This window comes from Nyctereutes procyonoides, unplaced genomic scaffold (genome assembly GCF_905146905.1).
Source record: "Nyctereutes procyonoides isolate TBG_1078 unplaced genomic scaffold, NYPRO_anot_genome, whole genome shotgun sequence".
Classification (NCBI taxonomy): Eukaryota; Metazoa; Chordata; class Mammalia; order Carnivora; family Canidae; genus Nyctereutes; species Nyctereutes procyonoides.
Window position 1 is genome coordinate 31,443,714 of NW_026575125.1, and position 20,508 is coordinate 31,464,221.

Consider the following 20,508-nt stretch of genomic DNA (forward strand, 5'->3'; position numbering starts at 1 on the left):
ATCTACTAAAACTACTACTACTACCACAATTCATTGTATATAGTTCAAACATTGGGCCAAAAGGAATGCATATATGTTAAGGTTTTTGAGATAAATAACCAACTTGCTCTCCAGAATAGTTATACTGTTGCAATTCATGCTGCTCTCAGGAATGTATTACAAACACACTTCACTTTTCCTGAACCTTGTAAACCCTGACCAGTAGCATTATCCTTAATCTCCATCAATCTGATTGAGGCAAAGAGGTATTTTATCATGATTGCAAATGACTATTTTTTTATTAAAGTTGAAGCTGAACACTATCATTTACCTGTTGAAGTTTTCATCTTTCCTGATCATTTCCTGATCATTTACTCCTGGTATGAAATAATTAAGTAAAAACTAAGAACATAATGTCATCTAATGTACAATTCCCTTATGAAGACTTGGGCTGTGCTGAGGAGAGACACAGCAGTATTTACTGAAAGTTGATTAGAAACTCAAGGAAGTCAGCATTTTAATATGAAAGAGATGTGAACCTATGTATAGGCAGAAAGAAGAAGCCAGGGTGGAGCAGAACTTACAACTGTAAAGGGGGTAGGGTTTTACTGATGGGTAAGGCTCTAGGAGGACTAAGATCAGACTTGAAGGAAGAGCCATGAACAGGAGCGGCATTTATGCCTTTGAACAGGTGGAAGTAGGATAAAACAAAGGTGACTGTGGATAAATTGTTAGATCGCAGAGGGACTTGGGAATTAAGTGCAGTTATGTTAATATTTTTATCTGCTGAGGAAAGGCAATAGAATAAGAGATTTGAAGAGTGGCCCAGTGGTTTGAAATCATTGCTGGAGGGAATTGAGGAGGAGCTGACACAATTAAAATATAAAAGTTATTGTATTTGGCTGGGATTAGAAATCACAAATTTAGATAGGCACTAAGAAAATACATGTTTGTGAAGTTTGTACCACTTCTGGTGCTCAGAATTCCTGGTATGGGAACAACACACAAGGCTGATAAATGGATCTGTCCAAGGGATGGAATTTTCAAGGGAATTGCAGCCAAATCACCTCATAACTATGAGAATGTTATAAAAACATATTGGATCAAGATTGTTAACATTAAAAATAGAATATGAAGTAATTTGTGGCTTCTTGGTTTTCTTTAATTGGTCTAAAATGGTTTTGCTATATAACAGAAAAAAAAACAGTAAGTTTGACAATGAAAGATTTCTTAGTCTTTTGTATTTAAAACAGTCTCTTTTAAGCAAACTCCCTCTCTTTTTTTTAATTTTTTTTAAGATTATATTTATTTATTTGAAAGAGAGCAAGCACAAGCAGGCAGAGGGGTAACTGAAGAGGGAGAGGGAGAAACAGACTCACCGCTGAACAGGGAGCCCAACATGGGGCTCGATGCCAGGACCCTGAGCTCCTGACCTGAGCCAAAGCAGACGCTTAAACAACTGAGCCACCCAGGGGCCCCAAACTCCCTCTCTCTTGAGTAAATGTTCAGACTCCGGTTCTCCTCCTTGCTTCAACCTGAGGAGACCAGGGACAAAAAAAAAAAAAAAAAAAAAGACAAAACCTCTGAAATCTTCCTTTCTTTCACTTCTCCTTTTCCTTTATGAAGATATTTCTCCTTTCCTTTTTGTGGTAATGAAATCTCTCTCTCTCTCTCTCTCTCTCTCTCTCTCACCTCTTCCTTCTTTCTTTGTGGGTTCTATTTTTTCTAGCCACCATGTTCATGACTTCTTGCATTCATATTCCTTAGCAACTAAACCTCATAAGCTGGCCTGAATTGTTGAAGGGCCACAAGGAAACATGACTGACAAGGATAAAAATATTAACATGTATGCCGAATATACTCATTTCAAAAGGTAATAAATTAATACCTAAATATTTAAATATTTGCAAATGTCTTAAAATTACTTCATGAGGGCAGCCCGGGGGGCTCAGCGCCGCCTTTAGCCCAGGGCCTGATCCTGGAGACCTGGGATCAAGTCCCACGTCGGGCTCCCTGCATGGACCCTGCTTCTCCCTCTGCCTGTGTCTCTGCCTCTCTCTCTCTCTCTCTCTCTCTCTCTCTCTCTCTCTGTGTGTGTGTGTGTATCTCATGAATAAATAAATTAAATCTTTTTAAAAATTACTTCATGATAGGACTATGTATTCCCTTGCTATCTTTCGAAAGAAGATGTCAGTATTTCTGCAGATGCTACAGAATTCACAGAATCCCCTAAGGGAAGTTGATAGCATCAAGTTGGTGGCTGCTGAGAGAGAGATCTCACAGTATTTCAGATCCTGCATTCCTGATTTTTCTTTTGATAGACAGATGGATAAGATAGATAAGATATATAGGAAAAGATATCTTTCAAAACACATCATTTTTCCAAGAAGGCAATGTTTTTAGAATTGCAAACTCATTCTCAAACTTTTATATTGGCAATTCTCTAATGTCTTTTCTTCTGCTGATATTTTAGCTACTTCCATTTTAATCACTTATCTCAGAAATACTGCCTTTTGACATTCAAAAATCTTTTAATTCTATTTAATTAAATTCTATTTAATTCTTTAATTCTATTGTACGTTGTCTCTAAGTTCTTTCAGTTGAACATTACACAAGGCAAGGTGTTGAAAAGCTTATATTTCAGGGATCTATTCATATCTTAATTCATGCCACCTTTAAATGGTGAATGAGGTAGGGTGGCTAGAGAGGAAATGGCCTAAACACTCAGAGAATAGTGGAGACTTCTCCAAAGGGGACCATTATGAGTCCCATGAGGAGCAGGATGGTACACAAAAGCTTCAAATAACCTACGAAACTCACTTTGTTATACATTCACTTGGTACCACATTTGAGCTCTGTAAATGTGACTATACCCTATCTTTAAAAACACTCTGAGAGGTTTCTCAGATGTAGAATCTGAAGCTTAAAAATCTCCCAAAGCCATACAATGAGTAAGTGATTGAACAGTGTCTTGAACTCATCACATCTAGCTGTCTTCTCCAGGACCACCTGACTGGGATTCTAAGTTGTCTGCTTACAGATAGTACTTATAAATCCCCATACCAATAAGGCTCTAAAGAATGGCACTTGCTTCCTCCCCTAAGATCTCAAGGAAAACAGGCCTCCCCCTGCCCAATCAAAGGACCTCAGGAAATACCTCTGACTGCCACTCCTTTTGCATGTTCTCAGCTCTTCAGATCTTTCCTTTCTCTTTTTAACTCTGCCATCAGACTCTTGCTCTGTCTCATCAACACATGTTTGGATTTCCTATCTTGGCCTACTTGTTCAGCCTGGACATGTACCCTTACTCCGTGACTGCTTTCAGTAGACTCAGTTCCCACAATCCTCTCCCATCAGTAATTATGCCCTCCACCCCTATCCCTGCTTTCAAGTTGCTACCCCACTTAGCCAGAAATAAAGGTGGAAAAAGGAAAGGTAGCCATGAATGGGTCTGAGTCAAAACATTAGAAAATAGGACCTGATGAATTTAGGAACTTAAGGACACATCTCCATTATATGTATGTATGTGCCCTTGTTCGTGTAACCACATTCCAAACCTGCTAATCTGTGCTCGTTAATGGCAGGGGTTACATTAACTCATAGCTTTATTTTTACCTAAATGAGTATTTCAGTGTTGTCATTGTTGGTAGAGCAGGAATTGAATCTTCAGTCACTGATTATTTACTGAGCATCTATTTTATGCTGAAAACATATGCAAATTTCAAAATAACTATATCGGCAATATACATACACTCATACATATATACACCAGATTTTGATCTCATGTGGCAATCTATTTGTGAAATATCACTATGGGCTATATACCTCAAAGTTACATAAGTGAATGAAGCAGTAACTGATGCATGTAAAGTAGCAGTTTTGATTTCTACTAAAATAGCTATAGTCTTGAGATTATTCACTCTTCCTACTGAATTCAAATTTAAATGCAGTATTAGTGATTTGATTCAAATGTTTAAGTGGCTACTTTTCTAGACATCAATAGTTTTACTGAAGAGCAAAAACAAAGTAACATAGGGATAGAAGTATACCTACCAATTATCATATTAGTTTTTCAAATATCAACTTCCATTTTGAGGGTTGACTGATGTAAACAAAATACTATGTTGACTTCTTGTTGACTCAGGGTTCTCTATGACCATGGTGTTCACCAGCAGTAAAGTAATAAAGCACACAGTGTAGCGTAGTTATGACATATTAATGATACAGGACAACGTCTAGTGCATTTGATTTGACATGTTAGAATTAGTTTATGAAAATCTTATCCCTGGAGACCCCCTGAATCTTATCTAAAATATTTATGTTAAATATGTAGTAATCATTTTATATTGCCAATCAAGGGGTGCATAGCTTTATGTATACATAAAAAGAGAGAGAAATAGGTGTAAGAAAAAGTACCACACTCTCAAAGTCTCTCCCAAATTGAGATAATCAACTTTTTAAGTATTTCAATAAATAAATAAATAAATAAATAAATAAATAAATACATAAATAGTACTAGGAGTTTTGAGATTGGCAGGCAGGGATGTTGGAGTATCAAATATAAAGCAGTCCCTTTATACCCTAATTTAATTAGATTGTTTGTCTTAGTTTGCTTTGCTTACAGCAAATAGCTAATGTTTTTGTAGTGTGGAAAATTAAATATAAAATTACTGTTATAGCCGCTTTTTCGAAAAGTAATCTGAGATTCAACTTGCTTATAATCTTTTTTTTTGTTTTGTTTTACTCTAGATACTTTCTAGGAGACTTAATATTTGGAACTCCTCTTTTTCTTGTTTAGTAGCTCTTAAAAGTCAATAACCAATAATTGAGAACTTATCAAAATTTAGATTCCCAGGTCCACATTCAGTTATTCTGATTCATTATGTCTATGATAAGACTCTACCAGCATAATTTATTCTAGTGTAGGTTGTCAAAAGACTACACTTTCAGAAGCACTGGTCTTCACACAGAGGTTTCAAAATATATTTTAAAATCATATACCTCAACTAGTAACTATTTCTCAGCATTCAGTTTTATGTGTATATATTGATTTGTGAAATATGTACATGTAACATTATCATCTCGTATACTTAATGTCAATCAATAGAGCTTATTTCCTATTTATTTATTTGAGAGAGAGAGAGCATGCACACAAGTGATGGGGAGGGGCAGAGAGAGAGGGAGAGGCAAACTCCACACTGAGCAGGGAGCTGGATTCGGGGCTCGATCCCAGGACCCTGAGCCAAAGGCAGGTGGTCAACTGACTGAACCACCCAGGCACCCCAAGACACTTTTATTTTGAAAATTTTAATACCTACAGAAGAGCACAGTACAATGAATAGTCCTATACTTTTGGTATAGATTTATCTGCTTCATCAGTTGTTAATTTGGGGGAATTTGCTTTATATCCCATCTCTATAGACATAATTTCATCTCTAAAGCATCTATAGCCTTAGAGAAGGAACTTTCTACAACGTAGCTGCAATGCCATATCATGTACAAAGATTTAATATAGATATGTTAATATTTAACATATACTCCACAGTAAAACTTTGCCAGTTGTCCCCAAAACGTTCCTTGTAACTTAAAAATTTTATCTTTTTTCCAATCTGGGATCCAATTAAGGACTGTGCATTGCATTTGGTCATCAGATCTCTTAAGTCCCATAAATCTAAAAATTCCCTCCCACCTTGTTTTGTCTCTTACAATACTGGAATTTTGAAGAGTCCAGGCCAGTTGTTTTATAGAATATTGCACATTATGGATTTCTCTTTTTTTTTGTACAAAAAGTTCCATTTCATAAATTCATGTTACATATCTTGGAGATTATTTTATGTTAGGAAATATAGAACTACCTAAATATATTAACAGCTCTATAACTACATTGCATTGACGTACTTTGATTTATTTTATCTTTGTGTCTTTATTACTCAATTATGACTAAGATTTTGGGAAGAATATCACATACTGTGTACTTATTGCAACACATTAGGAGACACCAAGGCCCATTATTGGGGATGCTGAGCTTAATCACTTGGTTAAGGTTGTGTCCACCAGATTTTTATGTCATAAGGTCATCTTTCCCCCTTATAACTAATAAATAATTTGTGCATGAGGGGAGTGATAATTTGAAACAATGTGAATAACCTCTTCCCTTACATTTCACTTGATGAAAAGTTTTAGTATCCCTACTAGTATCAGTTTCTATGTCTATCACTCTCGCTGTTTTTTTATTAGCTAGAGGTAACATATATATTTTAAGATTTTATTTATTTGAGAGAGAGAGAGAGAGGCAGTGAGAGAAAGAGAGAACAAGCATTAGCCGATTGGAAGGGAGAGGCCGACTGTCCACTCAGCAAGGAGCCCAATGCAGGGCTTGATCCCAGGACTCTCAGACCATGACCCTTAGCAGAAGGCAGATGCTTAACCACCTGAGTCACCCAGGTGCCCCTGGAGATTCTTATATTAAGGGGAAAAAAAGCTTTTTCTTCTGCTTTTCCTCTTCCCCCCACTTTTCCTATCTTTAAGTATGAGTACAGCTTCATGGATTTTTTCTTTTTGGTCTTTTACATCTCAACTTTTATTATTTTCAAATGATCACATCATCACATTTATTCACAGAATATTTAATGTATAAAAGCATGTGGGGATGTAAATTCAGAAGACACAAGCTGTGTGACCTTAGGCAAGGAATTTATTTATTTTTTATTTTTTATTTTTTATTTTTTTATTTTTTTATTTTTGGCTTCTTCATCTCCTAACACACTGGAGGATGCACCACGTAATCACTAAGGTTGCTTGTAGTAGTGATTCTGATGATTCTTTGACCACCAAACATGTATTGTCTGATGGCCCACACTTTATTCAGGGGTGGCTACTTGATCTCTTTGTTTAAGAGTGTCATTACCATTTTATTTCTGAGTAATGTCCCTGAGTCTGGGAAAACAAGAACATAACAAAATGTTAATAGAATTGATTTTGACACCTATCTCTTTCTTCTCTGGATTTCTCTGTATCCAAATCTCCAGGAGGACCTTATGACTTTTAAGAGCAATTAAAAAAAAAAAAAAAACAAATTAGGGGCACCGTCAGTTAAATGTCCGACTCTTGGTTTTGGCTCAGGTCATGATCTCAGGCTCTTGAGATTGAGCCCTGTGTCCGGCTCCATGCTCAGCACAGTATCTGCTTGGATTCTCTCTCTCTCTCTGCCCCTCCCCCCATTCTCTCTCTCTCTCTCTCTCTCTCTCTCTCTCTCTCTCACACACACACACACACACACACACAAATAAACATCTTTTTAAAACCCCTAAAGCTAATATTTGTACAAATCCATAACTCTTACACCAACAGAAAAAGAAATCTCTTACTTTTTCATTTTTCCTCTTGCACTGAGGACTGTTGAGCTTGTTTGTGGAGTTTTTGAATTACAACAAAAAAAATTTTTTTTGAATTACAACAAATTTTTATTGGTTTTGAGAAGACATTCAAAGAGTGGTGCCAGGACAGGCTGGAAAAGGCTGTGTTAAAACCCTCTTTTTTTTCCCTTTTTCTTTCCATTATTGATTTCCTATGGTCAAAAGAACATGATCTGTATGACTTAGCTTATTTTCAATTTGTTGAGGTTTGTTTTATGACCTAGGATATGGTTTGTCTTAGTGAACGTCCCACAGGCACTTGAAACAAATATGTATTCTTCTGTTGTTTTGTGGAATGTTCTACACATGTCATTTAAATTCTGTCAGTTAATTTTGTTATTTCAGTCCTCCATATCCTTGCTGATTTTCTGACTAGTGATTCTATCAGTTGCTGAAAGAGGGATGACACAACTATAATGGTGTATTTGTTTATTTCTTTTTTCAGCTCCATCGATTTTTGCTTTATGTAAGCTGAGGCTCCATTATCTATTATAGACATGTTAGGATTGTATGTCTCCCTCATGTATCAATATCTTATATTATGTAATGCCTTTCTGTGTCTCTAGTAATTTAATTTTCTCTGAAATTTATTTTATATGGTATTAATGTAACCATTCCTGTTTCTTATAATTAACATTTGCATGGTACATCTTTTTCCATCCTTTTTCTTTCAAACTACCAATGTTACTAAATTTGAAGAAGTTTCTTGTGGACAGAATATTGTCGGACCATTTTTATTCATTCATTCATTCATTTAGATACACTCTACCCTTGTTACCATTTCTCTCAACCTGCTGCCGAGCAGAGAATCAGAGTGCTGCCTGTGTCTACCAGCAGGATCTAAAAGATCAGCTTCTTCCCTCCTCTTTTTTTTTTTTTCTTTGTCTACCCCTCTTAGCTGATCTGGGTTTGAGGCTTCTGCGATGCCTTGTCCAGTATATAGAAAACACAATATAGAAACCAGGAATTTGGGGCACCTGGGTGGCTCAGTCGGTTAAGCATCCAACTCTTGATCTCAGGTCTTGATCTCAAGATTGTGAGTTCAAGCCCTGCATAGGGCTTTATGCCCAGCATAGTGCCTCCTTAAAAAAAAGAAAAAAGAAAAAAGAAATCAGGACCTCACTACCATGTTGTTCCTCAAATTACCTTCTTCCCATGCTTTTAAAGCCTCCCCAGGGTCGTCTGTTATGTTTGACAAGTTTTAGTTGTAAGAGGGAGAGCCTAGGAGGATTGGAGTTACTTTGTCTTTATGTTTTTGTTTTTTTATTCATTATTATTCTTTTGGATATTTTCTAGTTTGGCCAGCTGGATCCTTTGCAAGCCAGGTGTCTCAAGTGTCTGACTCTTGATATCAGTTCAGGTCTTGATCTGAGAGCTATGAGTTCAAGCCCTATGTTGGGTTCAATGCTGGGCATGACGCTACTTTAAAAAATATGTTGTTTCAGGGACACCTGGGTAGCTCAGCAGTTGAGCGTCTGCCTTTGGGTCAGGTCATGATCCCAGGATCCTGAGATCAAGTCCCACATGAGGCTTCCCACAGGGAGCCTACTTCTCCCTCTGCCTATGTCTCTGCCTCTCTTTCTCTGTGTCTCTCATGAATAAATAAAAATCTTTTTTAAAAATGTTGTTTCAGACTGATAGTTCCCTTTCAATCCTACACCACAGAGTTCTTCTTTAATTTACATCACTCTCCCTTCTCCCACATGAGAAACCTGGTTCTCAACACAACAGTGTAGTTTATTTGCTCTATCATAGTCACTATTTTAGCTAATGCTGTCAAAATTATATATTCTTACAACTACAAAAAAAAGGGAAGAAAAGAAGAAAGAACTGAAAACTACTAAATAAAATTAAAACTATCTTTACAATACTTTTTCTGCCTAAAGTATATTGTACTGTAGTACAGCAGTCAGGGAACTATGCCCAAAATATTCTTTGATTAATTCTTTATTCTGTGTAGTTTTGTTGTCAACTTACACAAAAATGGCTTTACTATTTTTTAAATTTTAATCCACTTTTTGAGACTTTTTAAATTCAATTATATTTTTGAATTTGTGAAACATATTGTTCACAACTCTAAACTATATAAAAAGTTCTACTGAAAGAAATTCCATTCCCAGGCCTATACCCTCTACCACATTCTCAACCAACTGTGTGGGTAGCCATCTTCATTTTCATGATTCTTATTTATCCATACTGTGTTTGGTTTTGCAAAAATGAGCATATATGAATAAATGCATATATACATATCTAGTCCTGTGCTGTGTCATCCTCTTTCTCATGCAAACGTGAAGTACCATATCATTTTTTTTTGTGCCTTGACAACTTCACCTAACCATATGTATATGTCTGAAATCCCAGTAAAATAGTTAATGGACACCTTTCTCATTGTTTTCTATAACTTATTAGTACCTCAGTTTTTGCTGCATTATAGTCTAGTCTCCAATAGATGGAACTTTTCATTATTTCTAATAATTTGCTATATAAATAATGCCCCAGTGCATATTACTATTCAAATAATCCCCTTACAAAAGGAGAAAAAATGAGTGGGAAATATCAGAAAGGGAGACAGAACATGAAAGACTCCTAACTCTGGGAAACGAACAAGGGGTGGTAGAAAGGGAGTTGGGCGGGGGTGGGAGTTAGAGGGGGGCACTTGATGGGATGAGCACTGGGTGTTATGCTATATGTTGGCAAATTGAACTCCAATAAAAAATCAATTAATTAATTAATTAATTAATCCCCTTACATGTATATTGTTTCATGTTTCAGATGTATATTGAAGGTGTATTTCTACAAACAGTATTGATTAGCAAAATGGGAAATATATATATAATTTTATCATATGTTACAAAAATCTCCTTCATAAGGGTTGTAATATGCACTCCCATTCCTTTCCAAGGCCAGTGTCAGCTAATATCTAGTTCAGTGTACCTAATATCATAAATGTCTGTGTTGACAAAAGGTTTTTATCTTTCATAAAGCAGCACTAAAAGCAAGGACTTGTTATACAGCCAGGACATTTTGGGTAATTGATTGATTTTGTATTTATTGGTTTAAATTATTGTCAATGCATATACATTTATGCATATGTAAATATAAACTACTAGAATCCATTTTTTTTTAGAATCCATTTTTAGATGGTAGACTCAAACAGGCTGTCAGTAATATCTGTTATTTGGGTAGAATACATTAAATTCTAAGAATGTATGAATTGTTTTTTTTTAATATTTTGTAATATTAGAAAAACTTTCATAATGTTGAATATGTTCTTCAAAAATGACATTTAAATCTCATCTTAAAATATACTTTGAAAAATAATCATCTGAAAAATTTCCCATTAGAGGAGAGTTTGGATTCTATTTCAATCTCCACTGCTATTTTTCCTTTTGAATGTGACATTGGAGAATAATATCTCTTTATATTTTTATTAGGTTGGGAAAAACTCAAGTATCATGGCCTTAACTGTTACTGGGATTGCTTCTTCCATGAGACTTCTGCCTTCAAGTTTAGTGGTTTGAGTCACACACAAGGTATGGATTTCTACTTTATAGTCTGTCATTCTGTATGCTTTTGTATTTCAGAGATGATGAAATTATGTCTGTTGTCTTAGTATATTTTAATAACAATTACACAATTAAAAATTTGGACATGAATTTTAGTAAGTTGATAGAAAAACATAGGTAGTATAATCTTTATATATATTCATTATATCTTTGCTGTTTTTTCCATAATATATAAGTACAACTTGTAAAATATTTTATCTTTGAGATTTTGACTAGTTGAAAAGTCATACCACTTAATACTTAAGCATGTGAGGGGCATCTAGCTGGCTTAGTCAGTAGAGCATGTGACTCTTGATCTCTGGGTTGTGAGTTTGAGCCCTATGTTGGGTGTAGAGATTACTTTAAAATAAAATTTAAAAAAAAATACTTGTGTGTGAGTCAAAGAAGATTTTGGAAAATTAAAAATAAATAATATGCTAAAGCTATTCATAATCATGAAAAATAATTGCATCTTTACAAACCTAATGATTCCCTGAAAAATTATTAGGGAGTGTACATCTATTTGTACTATGTATTAATCATCCCACTTGCACATTGATGAATAGGAAAAAACCTAAGACATAAATAATGAAGTTGCTTAAAATCTAAAGCTCAAAAAATACTAATTTGCTTAAAATAACATTTTTATTGGGAACCTAATTGGCTCAGTGGTTGAGGGTCTGCCTTCAGCTCAGGGTGTGATCCCAGGGTCCAGGATCAAGTCATGCTCAGGCTCCCTGTGGGGGGCCTGCTTCTCCCTCTGCCTGTCTCTGCCTCTCTCTGTTTGTCTCTCATGAATAAATAAATAAAATCTTTGAAAAATAATAATATTTTATTTACATTAATTTAATCATAATAGTTATGGTAAACATGATAAAATATGAATTAGCATAATACTAAAATACTAACTGCAATCAGTGACTACTACTAGCATCCCAATACAAATGGGTTCATGACTTTTTTCTATTTATTGTACTTTTTTCTATGTATTGTATTTTTCTATTTATTGTATATCAGCATCCTCAATCTCATTATTTTATTTCATTTGATACAATTCCATATGTAAGTGGTATCATTACTCTTGTCGAATCAAGGAGATTGCGATTCAGAAAGTTGCTTAATGGCAAAGCAAAATCTCCTTGTGGATGACTTCAAAGTGTTTGTTTTCAATTTCCTTGTAACATATTAAAAATAGTGTGAACAGCAGTTCACAAAAGAGTGAATGCAGATGGCCAAGGAATGATTGAAAATATTTTCATAGTCATTGATATTCAAATAGATGTTGATTTAAATGATAGCCATCTAGGTTTTCTTTTTCCTTTTTGATATTTACTTTTGTATTTCCTCGAAACCATGGTGAAATCTGAACACGTAATGGTTGGGGAATACAAATCACAGCATAGCTTCCGTAAAGCACTTTGTGTAAATGTATATAAAGAAACTTAGAAATTGTCACCCTTTTGACCCAGCAGTTGCAATTCTACTGAGATCATTTTTTTTAAAAGATTTGTTTATATATTTTAGAGGGGAAGGAGCAGAGGGAGAGGGAGAGAGAGTCTTAAGCAGACCTCACGTGAGTGTGGAGCCTAACATGGGGTTCAATCTCAGGACCCTGAGATCACGATCTGAACCTAAATCAAGAGTCTGACACTTAACTGACTGCACCACACAAACACCCCTCTGCTGAGAACACTTACAGAAAGAATCAAAATATTGCATTGTTATTAATAGCAAAAAGTCGGAAAACCCCTGAATGCCAAATAACAACTTTATATTTGTATTAATTATTTACATTTCTTCTTATATTTTAATTTTACTTACCCATTGAGTATATGAGACATTTTCTTTTTTAAAATTTTTTCCATTGGTTCTACACTTTCAGGCTTCCTACATCCTGAAATCCATCAAAAATTCACCTACATTTTCTTTTTCTTCTATTTTGTAATGGGGAAGGAGTTATACATAAAAGGGCAGCTTTTAAATTTTCTCTTAAATCATCCAGGTTTTGCTTTTTTGCTATGTAATTATAATCTAATTTGATTCCCCTACTTAACTAGCAAGCTTCCCATCTTTTCATCTGATAATAATCATCATTCTGAAGCTATTTATTTTTGCAACCTATATTCAGATCATATATATTCTATTATATGGATCTATATTTCAGGCCTTGCTCTAGTGCCATACAGTTTAAATGTTACAATTTTATGTTTCTTTTTTTTGTGTGTGTGTTTTCTTATTCCATTTCTTTCTTTTCATGATCTCTTAAAGAATTTATTTCACCCAGAGACGCCTGGGTGGTTCAGTCAGTTAAGCATCCGACTCTTGGTTTCAGCTCAGGTCATGATCTCATGGGAGCTCTGTTTCTAATACTGCTATTGACATTTTTAGAGACTTTGAGATTCATTGATCATACTATAAAAATTACCTGTAGGTATAATCTCTTACACCATATAAAGCATTTATAACTTTAAAACTCTTTCCACTTTTACATGGAACATTTCCTTGGTGAGTCCTTGAGAACTATAGAGATTATCTTATTCTTGACCAGTGTTTACCTAAGTGTGTAGAGTGAAATACTAATTTCAAGAGATAGAAATAGGTGTGATATGAGATTTAAAAAAAAAAAACACTAAGTTCTATGCTTCGATAAATTTGGGAAATACCAGCTTAAACAAAATTTCCTTTATAGCAGGGTTTCCTAGGAACTTTTTTCTTCTAATGCTGTCTATATTTCCATATAGAGGAGATGACATGCTTTTGGAATATATATCTGTCTAAGAAACATACTTTTGTAAATACTGTTCTCCGGTGAACTAATTCAGCAAAGAAGTTCTAAACTCCTACCCTCCAGTGTGCCATATCCTGTGACAGTGCATTCAATTCAATTCAGCGAAGGGCTCAACATTAAAGGGAGACCAAGTGACAGCTGTGAAGACTAGTATATGTATGTTTCTCAAATGTGAATGCTGCTGCTTCATTTCATGCTAAGCTTTTCTAGGCATCATCCCAGTCTCAATCTAACTTCTGAAATATTTTGATCAATATATGACAAAAGGACATAGGTACAAATAATTTCTGCAAACCTTCTCATATTAACTTCTTTCTGAAATTTAAGTTCCTTTGTATTCATAAAATCCTCTCATAAAATCACATCTCTATATATGAAGATATCAACCAAGACTAGAATTCTAGCCATTGACACTGGTTTTTTTTTTGTTTTGTTTTGTTTTTTGGTTTTTTTTTGTTTGTTTTTACATTGGAAAAAAAAAGTTTCATGTCCTCTACAGAAACTTTTAATTCCTCTACAGAAACTTTTTCTTCCTAGAATTTTTCTTCTTTAGGATGAGTTCCATGCTATGTTGTAATAGCTCAATATTTCATTTTGTTTTTAATAAGTTCACTGTCCTTTTTGTTATCTTTCTCTCAAAATTGGTGACAGGAACTAGACAGGAGGGGGAGAAAAAAGGGTCTTCCTGTCAGTGAAGAATGTTAACCTGCCAGGCTTTCACTTTGAAGCTCATTCTTGTCTACACATCTAATTAGGTTGAGTAACCAAGAATGAGATAAGAGTAGAGGTGAATTGTGATCTCAGAAGACATCCTGCTACAAAGCTGATACATTTATAAGACTTGAAGTGTTCTTTTTCTGCTTCACCACGAAGTAATCAAATGTCACTGAAGCAAAATCAAGATTAAACCCTTGAGAAAAAAATTTTAGCTGTAACATTTTCCTGGGTCCTCTGACTGTGACATTTAAAAAATCAGAGCCAGGGGAGGGGAAGGGGTTAGTTGAATTAGATATCATACTGTAGATCTAGAGAATAAGGTGCTACTTCTAGGACCCTAGGAGGAGATCCAAGCTACAGGGACTGGCATTAGATGTGTAGTCTGGGGATCCCTGGGTGGCACAGCGGTTTGGCGCCTGCCTTTGGCCCAGGGCGTGATCCTGGAGACCCGGGATCGAATCCCACATGGGGCTCCCGGTGCATGGAGCCTGCTTCTCCCTCTGCCTGTGTCTCTGCCTCTCTCTCTCTCTCTCTCTCTCTCTTTCTTTCTGTGATTATCATAAATAAGTAAAAATTTAAAAAAAAAAGATGTGTAGTCTGAAAGTCTGTTGTGTTCTGGTTTTTACTGTAACCTAGAAAAGTTGTTAGCTTGAGCTAGTTTCTGTATTTTCTAGGTCCTAACCTGGACATCATAGAAAGTGAAAATTAGTTTTACCAAACAGGATATTTTTTGAAGAACAATTGCAATTGTGTATATGAAGACATTTCTCTTTTTTTAAGATTTTATTTATTTATTCATGAGAGGCACAGAGAGAGAGGCAGAGACATAGTCAGAGGGAGAAGCAGGCCCCCCTCGGGGAGTCTGATGTGGGACTCGATCCCAGGACAACAGGATCACGACCTGAGCCAAAAGTAGATGCTCAACTGTTGAGCCACCCAGGTGCCCCTGTGAAGACATTTCTAAACACTAAAATTATGTACTGGTCATGAGTATTATTCGTATAGGTGAAAATAAGTCAACACAAAGATGAATTCCTGGCTTTCTTCATTTTTTTTTAAATTTATTCATGAGAGACACACAGAGAGAGGCAGAGACATAGGCAGAGGGAGAAGCAGGCTCCCCACAGGGAGCCCGATGTGGGACTCGATCCCCGGACCCCGGGATCATGACCTGAGAGAAAAGCAGACGTTCAACCACTGAGCCACCCAGGAGCCCTATTTCTTCAGGGTTTTTTTTTTTTTTTCATTTCTTCAGTTTTTATTAGAAACAAGACTAGCATACTGCCAATACATGCCAGGAAGTATATTTCTGAAAAATGAATAAAGAAATAAATACTAGGCTTTTTTCTTCTGAAATCCATTTGTTTTCTAGGTGAAACAATTGGTAAACAGATGCTTTTAACTTTCATCAGTTACTCATTGATGAAGAGTCTTGTTGCCTTAGGTGAATACTAGTTTTCTAGAAAAGAATTTCTTACAGAATAGTAGATATCCATTTCTATATTTGTATCTATACTTTTAAAATTATCCAGCTTTGTTCTTCCTTTTGATATTTCTAATTCTTTATGTATTCTACTTTTACTCAACATTTTCACTAAAAGTATCACCAAATTTCAGTTGTTCATATACCATCTTCACGTATTTTGGCATGTCACCTATATAATAATTTACTTAATAGTATTTTAGTGGAAAACAGTGTCACTTGCTGTGAGCAATAGCAATGTACTCTGTGCAAGGAACTGTTTGAAACACTTTACTTTTTTTTTTAAGATTTTATTTGTTTATTCATGAGAGACACAGAGAGAGAGAGAGGCAGAGACACAGGCAGAGGGAGAAGCAGGCATTCAATGCAGGCAGCCTGACATGGGACTCGATCCCAGGTCCCCAGGATCACGTCCTGGGCCAAAGGTGGCACTAAACTGCTGAGCCACCCAAGCTGCCCACACTTTACATATTTTAATGGATTTAGTCCTCACAATAAACCTATGAGATAGATTGTATTCATACCATTATGCTAGGTGAGTATGCTGAGACATGTAGGAGTAATGTCCAAGATCACACCCACAGTCTATGCTGGAGCTTGGGTTTGGGCTCTTACCCAACCACATAATACTGCTACTACAAATAGAAGACAGCTGTAAAACATCTATCAACAGATAATGAAACAAAAATGTTAAATATCTGTCCAGGTTTCACTCAGAACTACCTCAAGTAGCATTGTTGCAAAACAGTTTTCCTAGGAAGCAGTCTCTGAGAAGGGGGTTAGTAAGCAGAAGTCTATTAGGGAGTGCTTTCAGGATCAACAGCCCTGGGGAAGAAGAGAACAAAGTAAGACCGGACAGAGGGAAAGGTGGAGACAGAAGTGTTGGCTCACACCATGGCAAGCATAGAAACTAGGCTACCTCTTCAGAGTTGCCCAATTTGGGATGAGGAGGCCCCGATCTTATACCTCCATCTCCTTGACCCCTCTGGGCCTACATAGATCTATCATGAAATATGGTCTGCCCCAGAAAAGGAGCTTGGCTTTAGTCAGGTGACTCTACAGCTGAAGGCACTTCTCCCAGAGAGCTGATATCTAGGTACTAAGTACTGGCCATTGTCTTGGTAGCTTGGGGCATAAAGTCATGAAGATATATTTCTCTTTTTTACTAGAAGCATTATCGTTTACTTTTCCTGATACATATCTCAATAACTTTAAATATGGTGAGGTGGAAGTTAAGATTCATTTTATTCATTATGTATACCAAATTGCCCTAGCACCACTTATAGAAAAGGCCATCCTTTCCTTCATTGTATAGCAGGGACGCTTTTCTCCCAAATCCAATGTCAGTATGTATGTGAGTCTGTTTCTGGACTTTCTTTTCAGTTCCAGTTGTCTACTCATTCATTCATCCTTTTACCAATGCCATACTGCCTTAATTGCTGTAGCTATATGGCAAGTCTTGATATGTGGTAACATAAATCCTTCAAGTTTTCCCTGCTCTTCAAGATTTCCTTAGTTATTCTAAATCCTTTGTACTTTTATAAGAATTTTAGAATCAGCTAGTTAACTTTCAAACACACACAGCTATACAGATACATAGACACACACACATGTCCCTGCTAGGATTTGTATTTGAATTATATTGAAACTACGTATCGACTTGGGGGTAACTGGCATCTTAGAAATATTGAATGATGAATTTTTTAAATCTAAGAATATGGTTTTCCCCTCCATCTGTTTATCCAAATAAATCTTCAAGATTTATTTAAAAGCCCATTTTATCTGTACTTATTCAATATACTAGCATTATCCTAGACTATGCTGCCATGTGTACTTGGTTTCTTTCTGGGTTATCACTACTATTCCACTGATCTTTCTTTGAGAGCCAAAACTACATTATTTTAATTAGAGAGGCTTTATAATTTGTTTTAATATGTGTTGAGGTTAGTTCTCTCATATTACTCTTCCTTTTCAGAGTTATACTGGCTATTATTTTTTATTTGTGTATCTATATGACCATTATAATGAACTCAGTTACCTCCAGAGAAAACCTAATAGAATGTTTATTGGAATTATTTTAAATTTGTCATTTAAATTTTAACTTTGTACATGTAGGAAAAATGACATTTCTGTGATTCTGAATCTTTGTATCAATGTCCATTTTATGTATTTTCACTAATCAACTTTATGTCTTCAGAAATGTTTAAATTTTTTTTATATATTTTTCATATATTTTGCATTTGCCTAATGGACAAATTATACTCAAGACCATTTTAGAACACCCTTTAAAAATAGCAAGACTATTAACATAATATCTCATTTTTTGTGATATTAGAGCAACAGTAAATACACAATTTGTTGTCACATACTACAAGCTACTTCTATGTTTATTTATACTTAATATTTTATTACTGATTTTAAATACAACAGCTCACTATTTCTTTTCTCCTATTGCTTCTTAGAAAACATAAAGGCTTTACTTAAAACAATGAGAGTATTCTTTGCTCAAGAATAGAAAATCTTTAATCATTTTCATGAGGAAGATTAATATAATTAAAAAATATCATTATATAATGACTATTATATCACTTTTGTTTTCTTGGTATTCAAAACATTTTATAGAATGTTGAATAATATCTGTAAGGGCTAATTAAATTTTATACTTAATTTAAAGAAAAGATTTCTAGCCTCAGTTTAGGTGGTTGTCATTGGAGTAATAACAGTATTAGGAGATCCTACTTCTGGTTACATAAATATTCCTGGCAGAAAAATACATAGGGAAAATACCTTTAACCATGTTGCTCTATTCCACTTAAATCTATTTTTTTCTCTAAAACATCAGGCCATTATTTTCTCACATAATTTTCTACATATAAATAAAACTAACCAGATATAATTTTAGTTAGTGTCATTTCCGTGTAACTTTAAAAATTTTCAATATTCTATTTTAGCTTTATATAAGCATAAATACATAGGCAGACAGATAGATAAATTTTAGGTAACATCCCTCTTTCTTCTTTGAGAATAAATGCCTCTGTTGTCAACATGAAGCCATTCAGTTGGCAAATACAAGTTCTTTGGGTTCCAGGAAGCAGAACTTGCACATCTAATATTGCTCTTTGCATTTGGCTTTTTGTAAATTCTATTTGCATAACTTTTGCTCATTTTAAATGATACTAGGTTGTTTTTACCTCTGCCATGAATTTGTAAAACTTTTTCATGTTATCCATTGAAAAATATTTTTGATATCTCCCTGAGACATATTTCTTCCAATCTGTTATTTATTGTCTTCAATTATAGAATTTTTCCCATAATTTTTGTAATTTTATGGTAAACTCCTGTCTTTATATCCTCTGGGTCACCTGTCTTGGTTAGAAAGATTTTTCTTCAAACAATGTGAAAATAGATCATTAAACTTTTTTAAGACTTAAAGGTTTTAAAAATATTTACATATGCAATTTATCTGAAATTGATCTTTGTATTTAGTGTGCAAAGTTTTCCATTTGTTTTTCCCCAAGCCAGATAGCAAATTGTAATTGTATCATTTGTGAAATAAACCAAATCTTTCACTGAATGGAAACATCATTAATGTAATTAATATATAAATAATACATTGTTAATGATTACATTTAATGTAATCAATAATTTATAACTTGATTTATATGGAATATATTATCATTATATAATATAATGATGCATAATTGAATATATGAACTGTTTAGTACCTTTAGTATTATTGATATATTAATTAATTGATGGGTATGTTTAATAAGATAGTATCTTCATATGCACATACTCTACAACTGATTTATGGTCATTTTCTAGATTGTTTCATTAATTAACTGGTCTTATAACTAGCCAGTGCCTTTTTCAAAATTGTAAATTAAAAATTTTTTTGATTCCAATATAGTTAACATACAGCATTATATTAGTTTCAGGTATATAATATAGTGATTCAAAACTCCATACATTATTCAGTGCTCATCATGATAAATATACTCTTAATCCCCTTCACCTATTTCATCCATACCCCCACCCACCTCTCTTCCTGTAACCATCAGTCTGTTCTCTATCATTAAGAGCCTGATTTTTATTTGACTCATTTTTTCTTTGTTCATTTGTTTTGTTTCTTAAATTCTACATATAAGTGAAATCATATGGTATTGTCTTTCTCTGACTGACTTATTTCACTTAGCATTATGCTCTCTAGATCCATTCATGTCACTGCAAATGGTAAGATTTCATTCTTTTTTGTGGCTAAGTAATATTCCATTGTATATATAGGACCACATCTTTACCCATTCATCTATGGATGGGCCCTGGGCTGCTTCCATAATGTGGCTCTTATAAATAATGCTGCCAATAAACACAGGGGTACATATATCCTTTAGAATTAGTATTTTTGTATTCTTTGGGCAAATACCAAGTAATTGAATTACTGGATCATATGGTAATGCAACTTTTAATTTTTTGAGGAACTTCCATACTGTTTTCCTCAGTGGCTGCAGCAGTTTACATTCCCACCAACAGTACACTAGGGTTCCTTTTTTTTTTTTTTTTTTTTTTTTTTTTTTTTTTTTT

General features: G+C 34.7%; 1 protein-coding gene across 1 annotated transcript in view; it reads left to right on the forward strand.

Annotated features, from left to right (window-relative positions):
• The window catches only part of CFAP47 (cilia and flagella associated protein 47), a 491,966-nt gene that overhangs the window by 377,773 nt on the left and 93,685 nt on the right, over positions 1 to 20,508 (forward strand). Inside the window, exon 58 of the mRNA XM_055338249.1 lies at positions 10,861 to 10,927. Within this exon, the coding sequence (XP_055194224.1) occupies positions 10,861 to 10,927 (67 nt within the window). The remainder of the gene's footprint in view (positions 1 to 10,860; positions 10,928 to 20,508) is intronic.